Source organism: Penicillium chermesinum (genome assembly GCF_028974085.1).
Source record: "Penicillium chermesinum strain IBT 19713 chromosome Unknown utg000008l:1.0-1752722.0:1.0-1753981.0, whole genome shotgun sequence".
NCBI classification, from domain to species: domain Eukaryota; kingdom Fungi; phylum Ascomycota; class Eurotiomycetes; order Eurotiales; family Aspergillaceae; genus Penicillium; species Penicillium chermesinum.
In genome coordinates, this window is record NW_026695318.1 from 1,001,260 (window position 1) to 1,020,647 (window position 19,388).

Here is a 19,388-nt window from a genome sequence, read left to right on the forward strand (position 1 = left end):
TTGTAACCCCGCATTTTCCGGCCTTTTTCGTTTAGACCCGCACCCAATCTACGGAAATTCTACATTCCGAGGTCATTTCCTTCCCCAACCTATCAATACTCCTCAAGCTTATGCATTGGGTTCTTGCATGACCTACTGTTGGGAGCTAAGCATGTGACACTGGCTGGGCCCAATGAGGCTCCTTTCCAGACGCACGCTGGTCTAGCGGAGGGCACGGGTATTTTATACACTTCCCCGGCGGCCACCCCCCCCACCCCGTGAGCGCTCCATCATCTCACCATGGCCGAAAGCGAGCTCTTGCCAAAAGATTGGCCACCTTTCATCAATGTCGACGGCGTTTCTAATTTCCGTGGACTTGGTGGCTATGTATGCCACCCTCCTCAAACAGCCTTGGCTTTAATCAACGCAAATGAAGCGAAAGAGTGGCGGATCCGGCCTGGATTTCTGTTTCGCTCTGCGCAGCCATCTCAAATCACGCCCGCTGGACAGGAAACTCTGACGAAGACACTTTCTATCCATTCGATTTTTGACTTCCGCTCAGATAAAGATGTTGCATTCGTTGCTGACCACATGCCTGGGGCACTTCTCGACATCCCAGAGACTACCCGGTACTCGGTTCCGGTCTACCGGCAGATAGACAAATCATGGGGATCGGCGGCAGAGCGATACCAAGCTACATCAATCGGGCTCAAGAACCAAGATGGCAGCGGAAGTGGTTTTGTCAACTCATACACCCTACTTGCGCGGAGTGCAGCGAAGACTGGCAGCTTCCGCACCATCTTACAGCACATTCTGCAGCATCCTGATGACCCCATCCTGGTTCATTGCACCATTGGAAAGGACCGGACGGGGGGTTTTTGTCGCACTGCTTCTGAGTCTATGTGGTGTTGCGAATGAAGCTATCGCGACGGACTATGCGCTTACCTCAGAAGGATTGGGTTCCTGGCGAGAGTATATGATCCAGCATGCGCTTCAAACAGGAGAGTTAGAAACTCGTGAACAGGCGGAGTATATTCTTGGAAGTCGCAAAGAATATATGCTGTCTTTCTTAGAAAGTTTTGAAAAGGAGTTTGGAGGTGCCAGGAAATACTTTGTAGATCTCTGTGGCATGCAGAATAGTGAGCTTGACAAGATTATTGCCTCGATGGTTGTCCCCGGATACGACTGAGGTATAAACAGGCATAGGAACTTGATCATAGATAACAAGACTCATATTTTTTTTTCTTTAAGTATTGAAAACATCATATATATCAAGAAAGCTTACGAGTGCCTTGATCGCGAAATCAGGGGATCATTTAGAAAGGTTTCGACCACTCTCGTAGTAAAGGATCTCGGGGAAGCTTTTCAATACTCGGTGTAGAGACATTAGAGCCAAGATTCTACGTTCAGAAGTTGGCGACCACCTGGCTTCGCCCTGATGCTATGGATGATCGGGAAAGAGGACTTCCCCTCAGTAAGGTCTTCGCAAAGTCATTCTATGAATAGACTTATTATACTGAAGGTTTGCAAAGGCCGCAAATCCATCAACTTTTCAGCATCTCCACAGCCATCTCGTAAGCCATTTTCTTAGCCTTGGCATGCTCAGTCCCGTCAGTGGTCCGTTTATCGAACCCATGGGTACAACCCTCCATTCTTTTGAATTTCACAAGATTATCGCTTTGCTTTTGGAGGGCACTGACGAAATCCTCCGCTTCTGACGCCATATTATCCCGAGCGGCAGTGATCACCAAGACCCTTGCTGGGTAGCGTGCCGGGTCCGCGAAAATAGGAGAAATGCGAGGATCGCGCGCATCAACACCATCTGGAATATAACATTTCCTGAAGAGCCTCGCCAGCCTAGGGGGGGATGACTTTTCCAGTAGGATCAGGCGCAACCATCTCTTCGGGAATCCTAGTCAAGTCCGTGCCTGGGTAGAACGCGAGCACCGAACGGAAGGTTTTTGGAGGCATCAGCACTCCTGAGGCCACGAGAGCGAGGTTTCCCCCGGCGCTGAAGCCCGAAATACTCAATCTGGAAAGATCGAACTTCTCGGGTTGACTTAGCACCCATCGCACTGCGTCTTCGACGTCGTTTACGGCGGCCGGGAAGGGATTCTCGGGGGATAGACGGTACGCAACGTCGAGGACCGCGTAGTCTGCGTTTTGGGAAATATAATGGCAAAACTCGTCGTCTTCCCCGAAGGCCGGGAATATCATGCCGCTCCCGTGGAAGTTGATCAAGGTTGGTCGCGGTTTCGAAGCATCACCTCCGTACAGGTGAGCTGTGAGGAATCTCTTGGCATCTCGGCTTGGAATGAGAAGCTTCTGGTGAGGGATTCTCGGCAACGATTGCAGGACGTGTCAACTTGAACACAGTTCGAAATAAAGTGACGACCGTTTTGAGGTATAGATATCTCAAGAGTCGTGTAGCCCACCACATCTTTCAAGTGCACTGACTATGCTTCGGATGGGCCCTATCTTGGCAGGCTACACACTCCAGGTGCTCCCAAGCTGATAGGATTCACTCCTGCCGCGGAAATCGATACTTATACCCAAAGGCGTAGAGGAATACGCAAAATCGGCGTCCAGAAGAGGAAACAACGCGCGACGATCTGTAGCCTAATCATTAGCCCCACTATGGGACGCCTAAGGGGGGGATTTTAAAATTTGAGCAAAAGCCTCCTAGTGGAAATTAGCCGTGGGGGTGTTAATGTTGCGCGAAGCTTTTGTGGTGGCTCTGAATCTTCTACGAGAAAACAGTAGCTCTACGGCTACTAAAACTTTGACAGGCGTAGCGAAACGGTTAATCACGACGAGAAGAGCCCAGGCGGGAAATCCGCCACGCTAGTCGCCATATCATTTCAGTGGCATTACTTCTCGTTTATGACTTTGCTCCATGGTTTGTATTGTTAGCTTTGGTGTTGGATTGACTTTTCGACACAAAGGCGGGCTACTGGTCCGGTTTCGTCATCTATGAGTGGTCTATCGTTTGTTGTTGATATATGGTAGAGACAAGGTCTACTTCAGAAGACATTTAAGCTGCTGTCAATTGCTCAGTCATAGGCGGCGAAAACGCAATGATTTTAGAAATTTCCATTATTCCGGGAATATGCCTTTGCCACATTATAAACATAAAGAGATCTGTATTTACTGCATCGGCTGATGAGGAGACAGCGACGACATAGCATCCTTCGCATAATCCTGGAGTGCCACTCGCATCCACTCTGGAACCACTCTTGCCGGCTGAGATAGGCCAGCCGAGGGCGGAATCATCCTGTTCTGTGCTCGTCCACTCCAAATTATCTCTGCGATAACCGAGGCAATATCGCCAGGCGTGAGAGCTGGTAAGAAGCTCGGGACTTTAATACCACGGAACATGTTCGTCTGTACAGCGGAAGGGGATATACACGATAGCCGGACCGCTGGTGCTTTGTAGTTATGACGAAGTTCAGTCTGAATGCCTTCGTAGATGGCTAGAGTGGCCGCTTTTGTAGCGGCATAGTCCACGATTCCGGCGGTAGAGAGATATGCAGCTTGCGATGCGATGATTAGGATATGGCCATGGTTTTTGGTCACCATTGCAGGGAGGAATGTTTGGATCGTCCATATCAGGCCCAGGTTATTCACTCCGAAGGTCCTGGACATGGTCAACACTGTGCGGTTAAAGAATCATAGATTGGCCTACACTTCGATGTCGCGCTGAGAAGCATCAAGGATGGTCTTGCCGCGACAGATACCAGCGCTGACCACCACGCAAGTGGGTGTGCCAACTTCCCTGGATGGAGTCAGTTCGAGCTTCAATTAGGGCTTGAAAACTTGGGTCTCCAAACCTCGTCAGGGTCTCAGCGACTGTTGCGAGCCCTTCTCGGTTTGTTAGGTCGCATTTATAGTAGTGGACATTTTTCGCTAGAATGGAGTTGTTATTAGCGGCAGGGCATATGTTTTCTCATCCACGTTCAGGCCCTTACGAGCTTCATAAGTTAGAGGCAGAATGTCCAGTACGGCAACTGTCGTCCCACGCTCGGCCAACTTCTTTACAGTTGCTGCTCCGATGCCGCCAGCTCCTCCAGTCACCAAGATGATTTCCTCCTCCCAGTCAAATTTAGCTGGTGTGGCATTGTTGAGAGCTCGACGGCTGAGACGTTGGTTGATACGATGTGTTAGTAAAAGAACACCCAAGGGAGCCAATATTTTCCAGTATTTCGTCGGCAAGAGCGACATGTACTGGGATATGAGGGTCTTCAGCGTCATGTTGAGTGGTTAAATTGGAGATGCTGGGGTTGCTCCTGTCGGCGGTCTACGAGAGTTTATACAGGATGATTCGATGAATGTGGCGTACACTAAAACGCTGCATTGACGGCATCAGCTTATGCTCGGTGGAAAGGAAACAGTTCACGGGCCTTCACGCTGACCCTAGAGTGGCGGTACCCCGCATTCGAAGGTCTCCTTCGAAGTTACAGGACACAGGGCGTTATTGATATTACCATGTTTCACCAAATTGGTAAGGCGTGAGATTTAATTGCATTTCTAAGGATCGCAGGTCTGCGGTATATATCGGGTACCTGCAACCATGGATTCAGGGTCGCAGTATATGCGGCCAGTGTAAACAGTTCTGGATGCCCTATGAACTTGAACTTAACATTGTTCATTGAGAGACTGGATTGAGATCCAACGCAGAAAGAGGTAGCAAGGCCGAGCTGTCTGCTGGGAATGGCGCAGGGGGGTAGCAGCCGCCACGATGAATGAAGGGTGCTAATACTCAGACGCACCTTGCCTGCTCAGACATCCCTTCTGCCTACTCAGACATATCCCCTTCATCTAAATGGGTAATCTTGATGTCTGACGCGAGTTCGAGCAGATGAACAAGCTCGATATGCACTTTTAATTGAATCTATTGGAAGCGGCAAAGTGCCACGATAGCTTCCAGCCTGACTCGTCGATCACGGGTCCGGGGTTAGGCGAGCCGAATCCATACCTACCAATAACCACAGCAATTCTTTTGACCTTTGATGTTGAAGGGACTCCGAGTCTATTATTGTCGAAGCATGTGGTGCCGTTACCACCGCATTACAAGTCGCTCACTTCTTGGCGAATACTCATGACTTTCTTATGCAAAACATACATAGCATAAATAGCAAGTTCCAGTCATTTTAGAACTATCCGAGTTACATATAGTTCATCCCCTTACCGTACTTTACGGACCATGTTCTCCCTATCGTTCCACCAATCATCATATCTGAACACGATAGTTGAACACGGGTTTACCCTGTCTCAGTCTTATGTACCTCTTCGCTATGGCTGAAATGCAGCTTGAGCCATGGCTGCTTTGAGTGATAACTTGAACTCAGGGACGGCCACTATTCGAGGCAACAAGCGGAAACAGCACTTATCCTCCAACTCTGTTTCTCCGGAGCAATGGTAGTTTGAGGGCCGACGTTCTAATCACCGCCTCCGGTGGTGCTGCTTTTGTCATAGGTGGACTCGAAACTATTGGGACTAGCATACCGCTGCCCAGGTCATGTCTCCCCTGACTATGTAATGCTTCTCAAAACTGTGACTCATAATTGAACTGACCTCTCTGATTATTTTCGGGTACTTTTCATAGTTAATTGAAGTCATGGGTCTTCTGTCATTCATAGTTTCCCGGCGTCCTAAGCGGACGCAGCGTAAAACTACCCAAACTATACGGCATACCGAGCCATCCAATCAGCCCTCGGCCAAACCACTGTACCTCGAACGAACCCGTCAATATGGCGCCGATATGGAACTATGAGGATTCCGCCGTGACACGAAGATGTTCGGGGCTATGCGTGAGTTGGAGCGGGCTGGATTCGTCATTTGCAGTATCGGCGAGCTATTGGCGGACAAAAGAGAGTTGCGCTGGCTAGTTTGGCTTGTGGATTGGTTCCTTCGAAGGCCCGGGGCAGCAAGAAGCTTCACTGGGATAGATTGGGCATTATTCAATTGGGCATTGCTACAATCACCTCTGCACTCAGCTCCCATTTTGCTGTTCCCATCCCTAGTACTGTTTAGGTAAGTTTGATGTCTTTTGATGCCTTTTAATGCCTGATTATCATGTGCCTCCACCTAGAACAGCGTGGGATGAGAAGGGATGAGAAGGGATATGTGCTTGAATCATCAATATTGCCACATTGGGCAAAGAGGTGTTTTTTAGATATGCAGATTTGGTATTTCTAGACTCCAGCCGTCCTCTGCTATTACTTGATTTCCACAAATTCCGTGACCTCCATGCCCTCCACCACTTCTACATCCTCCATGTCCACAACATCTGCAACCTCCACAATCTCCTTCCTCAATTGCTTGTACATGTTCAGAAGATAATGGCTCTCTCTGGGGAGATCTCTGAGACAGTGTAAGGCTTTCCTATGTAGCCCGCACTAGTTAACTAAGGCATACTTCCTTTGTCATCTCATGTTGTTCTAATGTGAGTCACACGACTTCTACATCTAATTGCAGGTCACATGGTCAGGCATTATTAGGCACCGAAAGTTCCTAAATAGTACTTGGGGTTGGAGTAGCAGAGGGGCTGTAGCATCACCCATCAAATCTTGCTAAGACGGCTAGTGGGGTGTCATTCCGTACTTTTGGCAGCTGAAGTGTGAAGCGATAATGCCCATTCTCTGTGTGCATGGAGTGCGGTTGACAACTTGAACTCGAATTCCGCTCAATGTATCGATACTCCCGCTATTGGAAATTGGAGTCGATTGGGTCGCGTGACTGTTAAATGCAAGCAAGCGTCATGTTTGATGAATCAGTTTCAGATTTCCTTGTCCTGCCTGTAAGGATTCTTCCGTCAACAGCCTATCCAGCTGATACTAGCACTTGTACCAAAGTATCAGCAACTGGATGTCTTTGGAATAGTATACTGTGGCATGCTACACACCTTCCTGGCGTGCTAGCTGGTGTTTACTAAAAATAGGCTGGGCAATTCAAGCATACGTAACCTGCTTAGGCATCGAATCCGGCACGGCCTGGAGCGCATTAGGAGCATATTTACAAATCAATTAGGTCTGAATCACGAGGTGGGCAGAAGTGAAACGATCGCCTCCGGGCGTGTTCCATCCTGTAAACAAGGCGATTACCAACACGATCTGCATGTCATTGAAGCTTGGGGGCCCTGAGATCTACATGGCAATGACTAAGGCATTGGTCTGCTACCTAGGTACAGGAATCCTACGAAGCCAATTGACTCTATTTTAGAACATAGCGAGGGCCTTTAGGCGTACAACAACAGGCGGCGGGTGGCTCGGGTATTCAGATTTGGGGCACAGTATTGGGCTATTGGAGGGGCGGCTAACTGGCGATGCAGGCGACTGTTTCGGGGTTCGGGTTGAAGGGGGGGGGGCTGGAGGACATCCTTGGCAGGAGGAGGGGCAGGGAAATTGAGCCCGGGAGATCTTGGACGGTCATGATATTCATGAGCTCCAGCCTATCATTTCCCATGCAGATCACCTGACTCTTTTCAATTGACTTTTCCAAGGTTCAAATTGGCGGTTTAGTCCTCGATGCATCTGCACGGTGCGCTTTCTGGTAGATCACAGGTAGCGCAGCATAATTTGATCTTCATCGCAACTGGGCACGCCCTTTCTGAGAATCACTGAGAAATCACTGAGAATACCGAAGTCTCCCTTGGGTAGCCATTTGCCGAGGGGCAAAAAGAGTGAAGAGTGAAGTGTCGGTGTCGCAGGGTGGGGTCATGATGACTACGCGCGACTCCATCCAACTTCACCATGCCCCATTGACCAGCCATCTGGCCCATTTTGGCCCATTTTAGCCCATCTCTAGCTCCAATGGCCCTGGTGACTCAAAATCTCCTGAGAGAATGGCCTTGATGGGTGTCTCGGGACTCTCCGGCGGCACAGCTCATTCGTGGGCGGAAAACGGGAAGTGTTGGGCAGAAATCGAAGTCTCCAACTGCAAAGCAACTTGTTCCTGTGCTCGTAGGCTACATTGCAGCGCCCGCTTCGGTGTGGCTTCACCTCGTTTGCGACCCACTGCCCGCCCTGTTATTCCTGATCATCTCAATTGCCAATACCCCCATTTCCAACTCACACCCCCCCCTGGGATCCATTTGGATCCGAACTCCACTGCGCGGGGCCTGTGATGTTTCCCTGTACTCTACGATAAAGAATCAACTTGGATAATAATAATGAAAAAAAGGGTTCGGGTGCCACTGACCCCCACTTCGCCAAAGCCATGTTCTCCATGTTATTGCAGATTGACTTTCCCCATCTAGGCCATCTGGATCCCCCGATCTCCAATCCGATCCATCCGTGCGATGCCCGCAACTGCAAGCTTTTCCCTGCACGGATATCAATACTGTCCTCACCCGGCCCTAATTGCAGACCGGGCTTCACCTCCCAACGGTATGGAGTCCGAGGACAACGTGGCCCAATGGCACACCGTCTTGTCGGGCAGTTCGTTGATGACGTTCCCAAGGCCCAAAGGCCCTGCAGCTAATTCTGGCCTCCATCCACCGAAAGGAGGGACCCCGTCGAACCCTTATACGCTGCCTCACCATGACCATCCAATTGTAATCCTTTCGTCGTCCGAGGAACCAGCATATGCTCCTTTCCTCTTCCGTCCTCTAATACAGGCCTACCCAGCCAAGTATTTCGTTTTCCTCTACATCAATTTCTCACTTCCATTGAGTGACCCCATACTACCCTTGCATCCGGCCTAAAGCTCGCCCTGTCACGCCCTCCTTGTTTCCGATATTCTCTCATCTTGCGCCACTAGTCCGTCCGCAAATTATATGATTCGTCATTAATCCGAGGACATGGGCAAAGGAGGAAAGAAGAGGAAGAATAATAAGAGCACCGCCCCCAACCGCCTCCCTGTCGGATCATCGGACCCCTCTGATTCCCAAGTCATCGCGGACGACCTTGCCGACCCGGCGACTGTAAGTCCCGAAAATGCAGAAACCCAAGTATGCAAACCCCCGCAATTTTGAGTATCAGACGGTCCAATTTCAATATCAGAAATTCAATCGCAGCAATGCGCAACTCTCAAAATACCCCATCGTTTATTCAAGTGCGGATCTGACCGCTCCCCAGCCCCAGGAACCCAAGGATCTAGACTCGCCAGCGCCGGAGCCAGCAAAGGAGGACACTCCTGCTGAAGCTTCTGAAGAGACTCCGCCAGAGGAGCCAGCCGCAGAGCCAGCCGCAGAGCCAGCCGCAGAACCAACCGCAGAGCCAGCCACAGAAGCTCCAGCAGAGGACCCAAGTAGTTCTCCAGCTGAAGACGCAGCAGCTCCAGAAAATCCTGCAGGTAAGTTCGATGTATGCAATGGGCGTAGAGACATTGCCAAAAAGAAAAGAAAAGAAAAGAAAAAGGCGATCGCACTTCACGCACAGCATCGACTGACAATATACAGAAGCAACACCAGCTGAGCCAGAGCCAGCCGAAGATGCCGCAGCTGCAGACTCCAAAGAGGAAAGCCAAGATGCGCCTCCAGACGGCGAGCCTGCGGCGGATTCCACGGGCGAAGCCCCAAACGAAGCCCCTGAAGAGCCACCTGCTGAAAGCGCCGAGCCCGAGAAGGCCAAAGAAGATTCAGCGCCGGCAGGAGATGATGCGCCAAAGGGCGACGATGGAAACGATGGTAAGGACTCTTCCTACACTGCGGTGCATTTCGATACTAATTCCTTGATAGACGAAGCTTTTCCAGACTGTGAACCTGAGCTCGGGTTCGACAAAGTAGAAGCTGAAAAGGAAGAGGCGGCAAGACAAGCTGCCGAGGACGCTGCGGCCGATCAAGGTCCTGAGCAAGAGGGTGCCGCTGAACCTGCCGACCCACCAGTAGCGGGCGAAGAGTCTATCGCAGACGCTCCATCAGATGAACCTGTGCCTGAAGACGCTACGCCACCTGCCGACGAGCCCAATGCTGAGGGAGAGGCTGGTAAAGAGGCTGGAAGTCTCGTGCCAGACGCCGCAGAGGCCACAGAGGAGTCAAAGCTTCCTGAAGGCGAAGAAGCCGACACTGCAGCTGAGGAACAGCCACATGCTGACCCGGAAACTGCGCCTGAAGAACCGCAGGAGCCAAAGCTCTCAGCAAAAGAGAAGAAAAAGGCAAAGAAGAAGGCCAAGAAGGGCAAGAAAGGAGAGGCTAAATCCGACCCTGAACCCGATTCTGAATCCGCCGAAGATCTTTTGACCGAGGCCGAGGCCGACCAACCTCCACCCGCTGCAGAGGAAGCAACATCTACAGCCGAGGCTTCCGAGCCACCCGTAGAGCCAGGACCAGCTCTGGAGGAAGTGAAGGAGGAGATAATAGCTGAGCAAGAAGAGGCTCATCCAGCGGATGCCGAGCCTGAACCCCAAACGCCAGCGGAAGCGCCAGCGGAAGCACCAGCTGAGGAACTGCCTGCGGCTGAGGAAGCCTCTACGGAAAATGCTGCTGCTGAAGAGCCTGTTGCAGAACCTGTTGCGGAGGCCGCCTCAGAAGAGGCTCCTCAAGATGGAGAATCGGCTACTGCTCTAGAAACGTCAGCAGAGTCACAAGCTGAAACGCCCGCTGATTCTGAGGCCGAGCCCGATACCTCCAAGATGAGCAAAACCAAACTGAAGAAGTACAAGAAGCAATTGGCAGCCAAGCAAGCGGCAAAAGCGGCAGCTGAAGCAGAAGCCGGCGCTAATGCCGAGAATGGGTCGGATACTCCTGTGAACGAGGCCGCCGAAAAGGAGGCCGCTGAAAAGGAGGCCGCTGAAAAGGAGGCTGCTGAAAAGGAGGCCGCTGAAAAGGAGGCCGCTGAAAAGGAGGCTGCTGAAAAGGCTGCCGCCGAACAGGCTGCTACTGAAGCCGCCGCACGGGAGGCCGCCGAGAAAGAAGCTGCAGAAAAAGCAGCAGCCGAGGCCGAGGCTCTAGCCGCGGAAGCTAAAGCACGACGAGAAGAGGCTGAGGCTCTAGCTGCTGCCGAAATCGCAAGAGCAAACGCAGAGGCAGCCGCTGCAGAGATCGCAGCAGCGGAAGCCGCCGCAAAGGAGGCTGCTGAAAAGGCTGCAGCTGAGAAGGCCGCTGCAGAGGAAGCTGCTGCAAAGGAAGCCGCCGAAAAAGCTGCAGCTGAGCAGGCCGAAAAAGAGGCCGCCGAAAAGGCTGCTGCGGAGGAGGCCGCTGCAAAGGAGGCCGCTGAAGCTGCTGCAAAGGAAGCCGCCGAAAAGGCTGCCGCGGAGGCCGCTGAAAAAGAAGCTGCTGAGAAGGCTGCTGCAGAGGAAGCTGCTGCAAAGGAGGCTGCTGAAAAGGCTGCAGCTGAGCAGGCCGAAAAAGAGGCCGCTGAAGCTGCTGCAAAGGAGGCCGCCGAAAAAGCTGCAGCTGAGCAAGCCGCAAAAGAGGCTGCTGAGGCTGCTGAGAAGGCTGCTGCAGAGGAAGCAGCTGCAAAGGAAGCCGCCGAAAAGGCTGCCGCGGAGGCCGCTGAGAAAGAAGCTGCCGAGAAGGCTGCAGCTGAGCAGGCTGAGAAGGAGGCCGCTGAAGCTGCTGCAAAGGAGGCCGCCGAAAAAGCTGCAGCTGAGCAAGCTGCAAAAGAGGCTGCTGAGGTTGCTGAGAAGGCCGCTGCAGAGGAAGCTGCTGCAAAGGAGGCCGCTGAAAAAGCTGAGAAAGAAGCCGCTGAAAAAGCTGCTGCCGAAGCTGCCGAGAAAGAGGCTGCCGAAAAGGCTGCTGCCGATGCCGCTGCACAGGAAACTATGGAGGCGGCTGAGGCGGAGGCAGCTACGAACATCCCAGTTGAAGAGCCAGCTGCCGAAGAACTTCCAGTTGAACCAACTGTGGACGAACCAGAGGCTCCTTCTGATCCAGCCTCCGAGGAACCTGCTCCAGCTGAGCCTGAGCTTGAGCCTGTAGAAGAGCTCCCTAAAGAGGCGCCAGCAGAGGAAGCTGCCCCCGGACCGGGACCAGCCGCTGAAAAGTTAGCTCCTCCCGATTATTTCTCTGAAGAAGCTCCATTCGTCGAGGAAATTGCCGCCCCTGTTGTCGAAGAAATCACACCAACAGAGGAACCCGCTCCCGAAGCACCCGTTCCCGAGCCCGCATACGAGGAACCAGAGCCCTTGATACCCCGCGAAGCCTCAGCTCCGAGAGACTTCCCTGTCTTTGAGCCGGAGGCCGAGTATCTAGCACCTGGTGAGACCTACGAGACAATCCGCGATGAGCATGATGAGCCCGCCGACGCGACAACAACGGGTCGATCATCCCGCCGTCGCAGGAAGCGCGCATCAGGAGAGCGAGAGCGAGAGCGACGACACTCGAAGGCGTCCTCCGAGGACCGCCAGATCCAGCTTCAACCCCAGAGGAGCGAACGCGGTTCCTTCTCCCACCGCTGGGCGATGGCCATGGAGGAAGCTAAGCGCCAATACGAGGAGAAGAAGCGCGCGCAGGAACGAGCTCTGCGGAGAGAACAAGCCGTCGCAGCTGACAAGGCCAGAAGCGGCATTCCTCCGTCCGAGCGATCCTCCGAACGCTCCAGGAAAGAGGTCCCTGTCGTGGGCGTAAGTATCAAGCCAAGGCGTAGCACCTCCACCAGAGAACCAAGTCACGAGATGCAGATACCGCCGCCCCCTCCACCTTCTTCGAGGCAGATGTCTTCTTCTGCTCCTAAGCCGAAAACTTTCCTCCAATACATGAGCAATGGCCAGTCGGATACCTCGAAGCCTCTGCTGCGGGTGAACAGTACGAAGCATGCCGTGACGGCTGTTGAGCGCCCTCGTCGGGCTTCCAACGCTACCAGTCAAGGCAGCAGTACTCGTGAACGGGTCTCTCATGAAGAGACTGCCCCTCGCAGCGAGCGCAGGTCCAGCGCCCGATCTATCGGCTCGTCTTCTCGTCCTGAGGAGAGCGTTCGGCCTGAGCGGAAGTCTCGCCGACAGATCCGCCAGGAGGAAGCTGCTTTGGCGAAGTCTCGCGAGCGGGAGGCGAGCGGCCGACCCAGGTCCAGGTCACTGTCGCGATCCAGATCCAGATCCAGGTCCAGATCCAGATCCAGCAGGTCCAAGTCCAGGAGTACTCGCCAGGGTGACGACGTGAGCAGCAAGTCTGGCCGTTCTTCGCGCCGACGCCGGGACCCTTCTCCTCCTAAGGAGTCTAGGATCAAGAGCTTCTTCCGATCTGTCACTGCTTATTGATCTCAGTCACTACTTATTGATTGGTCATTTACATTCTACTCCTTTCTACTTCTACCTTTTTTGTTAGATTCTATTCTCCCACCCACTTTGGTTCTCTTCTCCCACCCTTTTTGATCCTTTGACCATTCCAACCTTTGTTCTTTGAGCATGTTTGCGTATTTCTATGACCACGAACAAATATATGTATGATTTTTGATGGATGTTGCATGGGAAGCGATGCATTGCTGCATTACAGGAGTACCTTTTTATCTTAGACTGGACACCTTGTTCGCTTATAACGATGATCTTCATGACTTGGCAGCCTCACTTACTTCCATAATATTGAGTAGACTGTCCATTCTTAGAGATTGCCAGGACAGATAGGATCAGCGTTGAGAATTCTTCCCAGTTGGTAACTTATAGATGTCAACTTGACGGTACTTGAGGCTGCGCATCCTCACGGCGCCATCAGTAGTGCTAGCAGGTAAGAGGCCAAGGACCAGTCAGACACCGTCAATATCGTGAACATGATGCAACCCAAAAATACACTAATTTTCATGGCCCTCCGCGATTTCGTACTGTTTTCCATATTCTCGGGAAATTGTTCTTAGATCTAGCCCCCTCAAACAGCTACTGGGGATGAACCTCACAGCTAAGCACGACGCTATCAATGCAATATAAGAAACAAATCCTACCTACACCTCGAACCCGAATAACTTTATCCACCCCTCAGCACACCCAAATCATCTCTCGACGACGGAATAACCCTATTACACCATCCACACCACGCCCTCGCAGAACCACACTCCTCTCGCACAAGGTACTTCCCCGTCTCCCGCTCATCCTCAAACTCCACCACACAGGCACCCACCATAACCCTCTTCTTCGCCTTATGTTTCACGACTCCCCCAAGTCCAATGATCTCCTGCCGAAAATACCCCGGCTCCTCGTCATCATGTCCATCGTCCACACTCCCCTCATATCCATGCCCGGAATGACTTGGCGGACTATGCCCCACGCTACTACTATCGCTGGCCCCCTCGTCCGCCTCACACTCCACCTCGAGCTCGATCTCCTGTGCCGCGAGACAGGATTCGCCACGCCCGCACTTCACGCCCTGCGAGCCCTCGCCGATTCCCGTGCCTAGCCCACCGCCGAGGTAGGTGCTGTAGCGCGTGCGCCAGGCCCAGACGCGCCGGTAGGTCGTGTCGGCGGAGCGGAGGGTCTGGCCGCACTGCACGCAGAGCCAGAGGGCGTCAGAGCAGGTGCAGATTCTTTGGGACAGGGAGGCGGCATGGAGGTCTGTCTGGGGGCGCGAGGAGGAGGGGTCGTGCGGGGTGAGCGTGAGGTACTGCTGTAGAGGGGCGGTGTTGCAGGTGCGGCAGAGCCGGCGCACGCGGCCTTTCATGGCCGTGGTGTTGGGTGGTTTGATGGTGCAGTTCTGCGCGGAGGGAAATGGTTAGCTGCTGCTGCTGCTGCTACTGTTATGGCGGACTCGAGGTTTCCGCCTCCCCATATCATCTGGGATTAGAGGGTTGCGATACTCACGCGACACACGATCTTCGTGCAACGCCGACACTCAGCAACCATATCACGGGCGCATCGGGCGACCTTGCCGCGGGTCATGCGGCCTGGCACACCATTGCCTTGGCTGAGGAGTTGGAGGACGGATTTCACGCTGGAGGGGAGCACGGCGTTGCCGTCGAGCATTTCGGTAAGGGTCTCGATGTACTCGTTTTCGCAGCGTAGGGTTCTCACGGACCAGCTGGTGGCGGAATTGGGAGAGGTTCGCGTGGAATTGACGGCATGTTCGTGAGAGGGCGTGCAGGGTGTTTAGGTCGACTGCGCGGGCGATTTCTTTGACGATGCTATGGGGAAGCGGTTAGTTTCGCGGGGAGATCTAGCTTAGCCCGTGGCGAGGTTTGGAGGGACGAACGGATAGCAGCTCAGGGCTGCGGAAAAGGCGTTTCTGTTTGGATTGCAAGGGGCGTCTTGTGTCCGGCTGGCATCTTGGTCCTCGTTGGATGAGGTTGGGGAGGGAGGGGAAGTCCGAAGCGGTCGCGGGTGCGACCATGAGCGTAGGCGGGAAGGGCTTCACGGGGGTTGGCCCAGGGTGATCAGTGAGGGCATCGTGCTCCAGGTCGACGAAAACGACCATACTGCTGCTGCCATTAGAGGCCTGGGATTTCAATCCATCAGATAAGATGAGATCGCGGGAAATATGGGTTTTATAGTGGGTAAGAGTGTGGTTCTGGGCCTTGCCGCAGGCCAGATCCGAGTGGGATGATGTCGCGAGGGGTTTGAAGCTCCGTCTTCGGACGCGACCGTGATTTTTCCCGTTTGTCGTGACTAAGTTGCAGTCTTCGTATGTTGAGAAGGTTGAGGACTTTGCGGAGATGATGACATCTTCCCCTCTCTTCCGCCTCAGCCCTATTCCCTGTTTGGGTCATGGTAGCCATAGGCGATTAACCGGCCATGTAGATCAGGGATTGATCGTGCATTTGAAGGAGCAATTGGGGCTCGATTAAGAGCGGGTTTCGAAGCAAGGAGCCATGGTGATCAAGTAGATCACTACAGCTTTGACGATCCTGCTATCGTCAAGGTATGACCCCTCCACCTCGTGCATGACCTGACGAGGCCGGGGCAGTTGAGAAGAGCTGTACATCAACCCACTGCAGAGCTAGTCCAGCGGAGCCACTATGTGTGGGAAAATTTCGACTTGAAGCTTATGATCTTGATTCAGCTCGGAGCAGTTGCACGTCCCCCGCGTTTCGTTTTCAACGTTCTTAGACCGATCTACGTATGCTTGAGGGTTATAGGATACTCAAAGCAGACTGGGATTTGATTCAGGATTGGCTATCCAGGGAGCATCCTGCCAATAAAGCGCATTATCAGTATAAAATCTGTCAGCCAGGTCTGCCAACATACTGTGGAAGTCCAAGTTGAAATCCCCTTAGCGAAAAGCGACCCCTCACACTGACAGGGGTGCTTCACGCCCGAACCATATGACTAAACCTCAACCTCAGCTCAAGACGTCTGGCTGAACAAGGCTAATTAACGGGCAATGGACCTCGACCAATTTCTTTTAAAACAAAAGTAAAAACATCGAAAAGGATCGCCAAATTGGAAAGAAAAAAAAAATTAGCATCGAGATATGGGCTCTCTGGACTCTCGAGACTCGAGCTGGGCAGGCTCGGGAATAAGACCAAAACAAGGGTCGGGATCCTTTAGGTTGTACCGCATCAAATAGACATGCAGAAAGTCAGGAAGTAATCCTCTAATCCTCACCGTTTAATCTACAGTTAATAGCGATCTGAGAGCCGCCGTGAGTATGGGCGGCCGCATCACAAAAGACGGTGTGTGGCGGGCCCTCGGCCTCGATACAGTTTCCCGAATCAGCCAGAAGGGCAGAAAGAGGGGTGGGCGTGGGCCTGTTGATCAAGGACACGTTTTTGGCATGCATGCAGTAGCCGGCTGTGGAGCGTCCTTAAACGTAATGGTTATCACCAACACGAGCGATGGCGAAAATGTTGGATGCTGCCATAGGCGGAGCAAAAGGCCGTGGGCTGGTGGCTGCTCATACTGCGTAGTTGTCACTGCGTTCTCCACAAGGCCCGAGCATCTGGCTTTTTCTTTTTTTCTTCACGGTCCGCAGGATCGCTAGCGCCGCCACCAGCGATCCTGTCTGCAACGTCGGCCTTGAAGGATTTCGTGACTGCGAATGTGCTTGTGTTTTGGAGCGGCTCTACTGCAAGTGAAGGGTCGTCAGAGCGCAAATAAGCATCTCGAAGATGCACACCGCAACGCTTGTTTGTTGCCGCCTTCTGCACGGGGAAAGGGTGTGAACAATAAGGCCTTCACTCCGTCAATTTAGACTCCCTAATTCCTATGCGGATACGGATCCTTCGCGCAAAATGCGCTCGAAGTAGCCTAGAGCCCGCTGCGGACGAGGACCGTATACCCTTTTCGTCCGGTCTGCCATGGGGAGCTTCGGGCCTCTAACTATAGAAAAATAGCTGCCGGGATCATCCATTCCCCAAAGGGACTATATGCAGAAACGTAGACAGCTTAGCCGTCTATCAGGATTCGAAGCTTTCTGGCCTGACGCCTGCACTAAATCTTCCGACGATCCCTCGAAAATCCCTTCTGCTTCAAGCACATCCCCATCCAGCAAATAGTACACAATCTAGCAAAGAGCCTCGTGATACGAGCCCATCCACGAACCGCACTCCCATGGATCGACAAGCCTTCAAGCCGGAGCCTATCCAGTCTCATCCGATGGGCGCGGTCCGCCCCTTCAAGCTCACCTATCACCAAGTCGGAGAAGCCGAGCTGAAACTGAAAGGCGCAGAGGGGCGGGTTCAGGGGTGTCAACAATGCGAGGTCTCGTAGGATCGAGGGCCCCATGGGTTGCCTGACATCGACAGTCTCGAGTCTCCGTTCGCGTCTCAGTCCGAACCCTGTCGATAACTTTCCTACCGCTCCAGGATCCAATCCGATGTCCAAAGTCCACCCTCGAACCAGGACTAGAGGCTGCCTTGTCCACCCGGGTGCTGCTTGGGTGTAATACCGGTGCACAACTACACACTCATGAATACTCGCACATTGTAGATTCCCCAATATCGCTATTGGCCCTTCTCCCCTCCCCCAACTACCCCCGTTTTACTACCTCACGACATATTCAACCCGGGCTCAAAGGGAAACAAAGAAAACCTAAAAAGAACAGGAAAGAAAACCTTCCAGCGGCTCCATCTCCGCACTTCCTACTGGAGCTAGCACCTAGAGCCTAGAACCTAGAACCCCATTCAGCTATCTTATCTTCTCAGGCAGAACCCATCCAGCTGTCTACTCAGCACCTTCCAAACCCAGGGTCGACCGGGGGGTGCGCGTCCGTAGGAAAATACCGACAACTATCCCCAAAAGGGCAAAAAGGGACTGCGATCGGCAAGCCAGACAGGCTGGCACCTGACACGAGTGGAACTACGTTCCTGGGTCCGCCACGCCCAGCGATTGGCCCGGCGTGGCACAGTTTCACGAGCAGATTTGCTAGACAAAGTCAATTAGATAGAACCACGGAAATCTGGAGAGCAGCGTGCGCTAACCCGGGTCCCCGATGAGCTGTGCAAGTGCAATTGGAGCTAGATAAGTCTTGGGTTTCAATGCGGAAGCCGACCGTTGCGGAAATTGCGCGAGGCCGGAAGTTAGAATGCCCCGGAACGTGGAACTCAGCGTCCGGCCGAAGAAAAAGATAGCTTGTGATTGCGACAGATTGGAGGTGGGTTTGCTGCCAAACATGCCACTTCTGCCGTAGAATGGGCTTCAGGGGGGAGGGGGGTTCCCCCTTCACCTCCGGCGGCGAGGGTGTCTCGTCCAGGCTGGAAATGAATCTTCACGGGGGAAGGAGATCAAGGGATCTTCGCTCGTTCTCAAGGTGGAAGGAGCTTTGATTGTTGCCATTCGCTTTTCTGGCCGTCATTGGTTCTTGCGGTTCTGAGCTCGCGCCATGAAAAAGGTGAGCGGCGAGAACGGGTGTCAGACGCTTTTCCCGCTCTCCCCTTTTTCCTCTCTCGGCCAGTTCCATGTCGGAATCGGAGCGAGCCTCTCCGCGATTTGCGGGATTTGCGGGATTCGAGTGGTAGGGTTTGGGCGGTCCATGGGACGCGACGATCCAGAACGAACTGTGGCAGGTGCATCTCTCGACTCCAGTAGCCAAGGCATCAATCTGACTACTTGGTTAGCGAAGGAGAGAGGGATGTGGTTCAAAGGCTGGAAGATATTTCCATGGGATTTGCTGTAATTATATACAAGACAGAACTTGGGGTCTCGGACCAAGTGAAGAGGGGGGGTATACAGCCGCAGGAGACGCATGTAAATCATCAAATCATCAGAACCAGACAAAGAAATACGAAACACGGTAACCAGATATCTATAAGTCGCCAGCCTTTTTCTAAAAAGGAACAATGCCCCAACCAAAAGACCCAGAGGTAAGAAAGGTAAGAAAGGTAAGAAAGTAGGCGTTTTCGACGATCCGCAGGAGCTGTGCGACCTGCAGTGGAGATTGTCCCCACCGGGTCAAACTCCATGGTCGCGCGCCATTCCACGCTGTAGATGTGGGAACTGAGATTCTCCGCACTCAGATACCCTCTCGCAATCGCGATTTGCGCTTTTGCACAGCGAGATTCCTCGTGGAAGGCGGAGAGAGTTGGCGCAAGTTCTTTCTCTTTTTTCTTTCTCGTTTGCGTTTTTTTTTTCCTTCTGCGGCCAGACTCGAGTCGGGAGAAAAATCGGGGGGG

At 52.9% G+C, this 19,388-nt stretch overlaps 7 protein-coding genes across 7 annotated transcripts; 3 read left to right on the forward strand and 4 right to left on the reverse strand.

Annotated features, from left to right (window-relative positions):
- Nucleotides 1-279: 279 nt before the first annotated feature.
- N7468_010170 (tyrosine-protein phosphatase) lies at nt 280-1,168 on the forward strand (the record flags this gene model as incomplete). Its single annotated transcript, XM_058479465.1, has 2 exons — nt 280-853; nt 900-1,168. The coding sequence occupies 2 exons, from the start codon at nt 280-282 to the stop codon at nt 1,166-1,168; spliced, it is 843 nt and encodes a 280-aa protein (XP_058326033.1).
- Nucleotides 1,169-1,523: 355 nt separating this feature from the next.
- N7468_010171 (uncharacterized protein) lies at nt 1,524-1,703 on the reverse strand (the record flags this gene model as incomplete). Its single annotated transcript, XM_058479466.1, has 1 exon — nt 1,524-1,703. One exon carries the CDS (start codon nt 1,701-1,703, stop codon nt 1,524-1,526), a length of 180 nt encoding a protein of 59 aa, XP_058326034.1.
- Nucleotides 1,704-1,836: 133 nt separating this feature from the next.
- Nucleotides 1,837-2,196, reverse strand: N7468_010172 (alpha/beta hydrolase; the record flags this gene model as incomplete). Its single annotated transcript, XM_058479467.1, has 1 exon — nt 1,837-2,196. One exon carries the CDS (start codon nt 2,194-2,196, stop codon nt 1,837-1,839), a length of 360 nt encoding a protein of 119 aa, XP_058326035.1.
- A 930-nt stretch (nt 2,197-3,126) lies between these two features.
- On the reverse strand, nt 3,127-4,230 carry N7468_010173 (uncharacterized protein; the record flags this gene model as incomplete). Its single annotated transcript, XM_058479468.1, has 4 exons — nt 3,127-3,616; nt 3,665-3,754; nt 3,810-3,885; nt 3,948-4,230. 4 exons carry the CDS (start codon nt 4,228-4,230, stop codon nt 3,127-3,129), a joined length of 939 nt encoding a protein of 312 aa, XP_058326036.1.
- A 4,048-nt stretch (nt 4,231-8,278) lies between these two features.
- Nucleotides 8,279-8,683, forward strand: N7468_010174 (uncharacterized protein; the record flags this gene model as incomplete). The annotated part of the gene is made up of 1 exon (XM_058479469.1): nt 8,279-8,683. One exon carries the CDS (start codon nt 8,279-8,281, stop codon nt 8,681-8,683), a length of 405 nt encoding a protein of 134 aa, XP_058326037.1.
- A 232-nt stretch (nt 8,684-8,915) lies between these two features.
- N7468_010175 (PE repeat family protein) lies at nt 8,916-13,116 on the forward strand (the record flags this gene model as incomplete). The annotated part of the gene is made up of 2 exons (XM_058479470.1): nt 8,916-9,273; nt 9,380-13,116. 2 exons carry the CDS (start codon nt 8,916-8,918, stop codon nt 13,114-13,116), a joined length of 4,095 nt encoding a protein of 1,364 aa, XP_058326038.1.
- A 697-nt stretch (nt 13,117-13,813) lies between these two features.
- Nucleotides 13,814-15,596, reverse strand: N7468_010176 (uncharacterized protein; the record flags this gene model as incomplete). The annotated part of the gene is made up of 4 exons (XM_058479471.1): nt 13,814-14,536; nt 14,644-14,826; nt 15,032-15,525; nt 15,566-15,596. 4 exons carry the CDS (start codon nt 15,594-15,596, stop codon nt 13,814-13,816), a joined length of 1,431 nt encoding a protein of 476 aa, XP_058326039.1.
- Nucleotides 15,597-19,388: the final 3,792 nt, after the last annotated feature.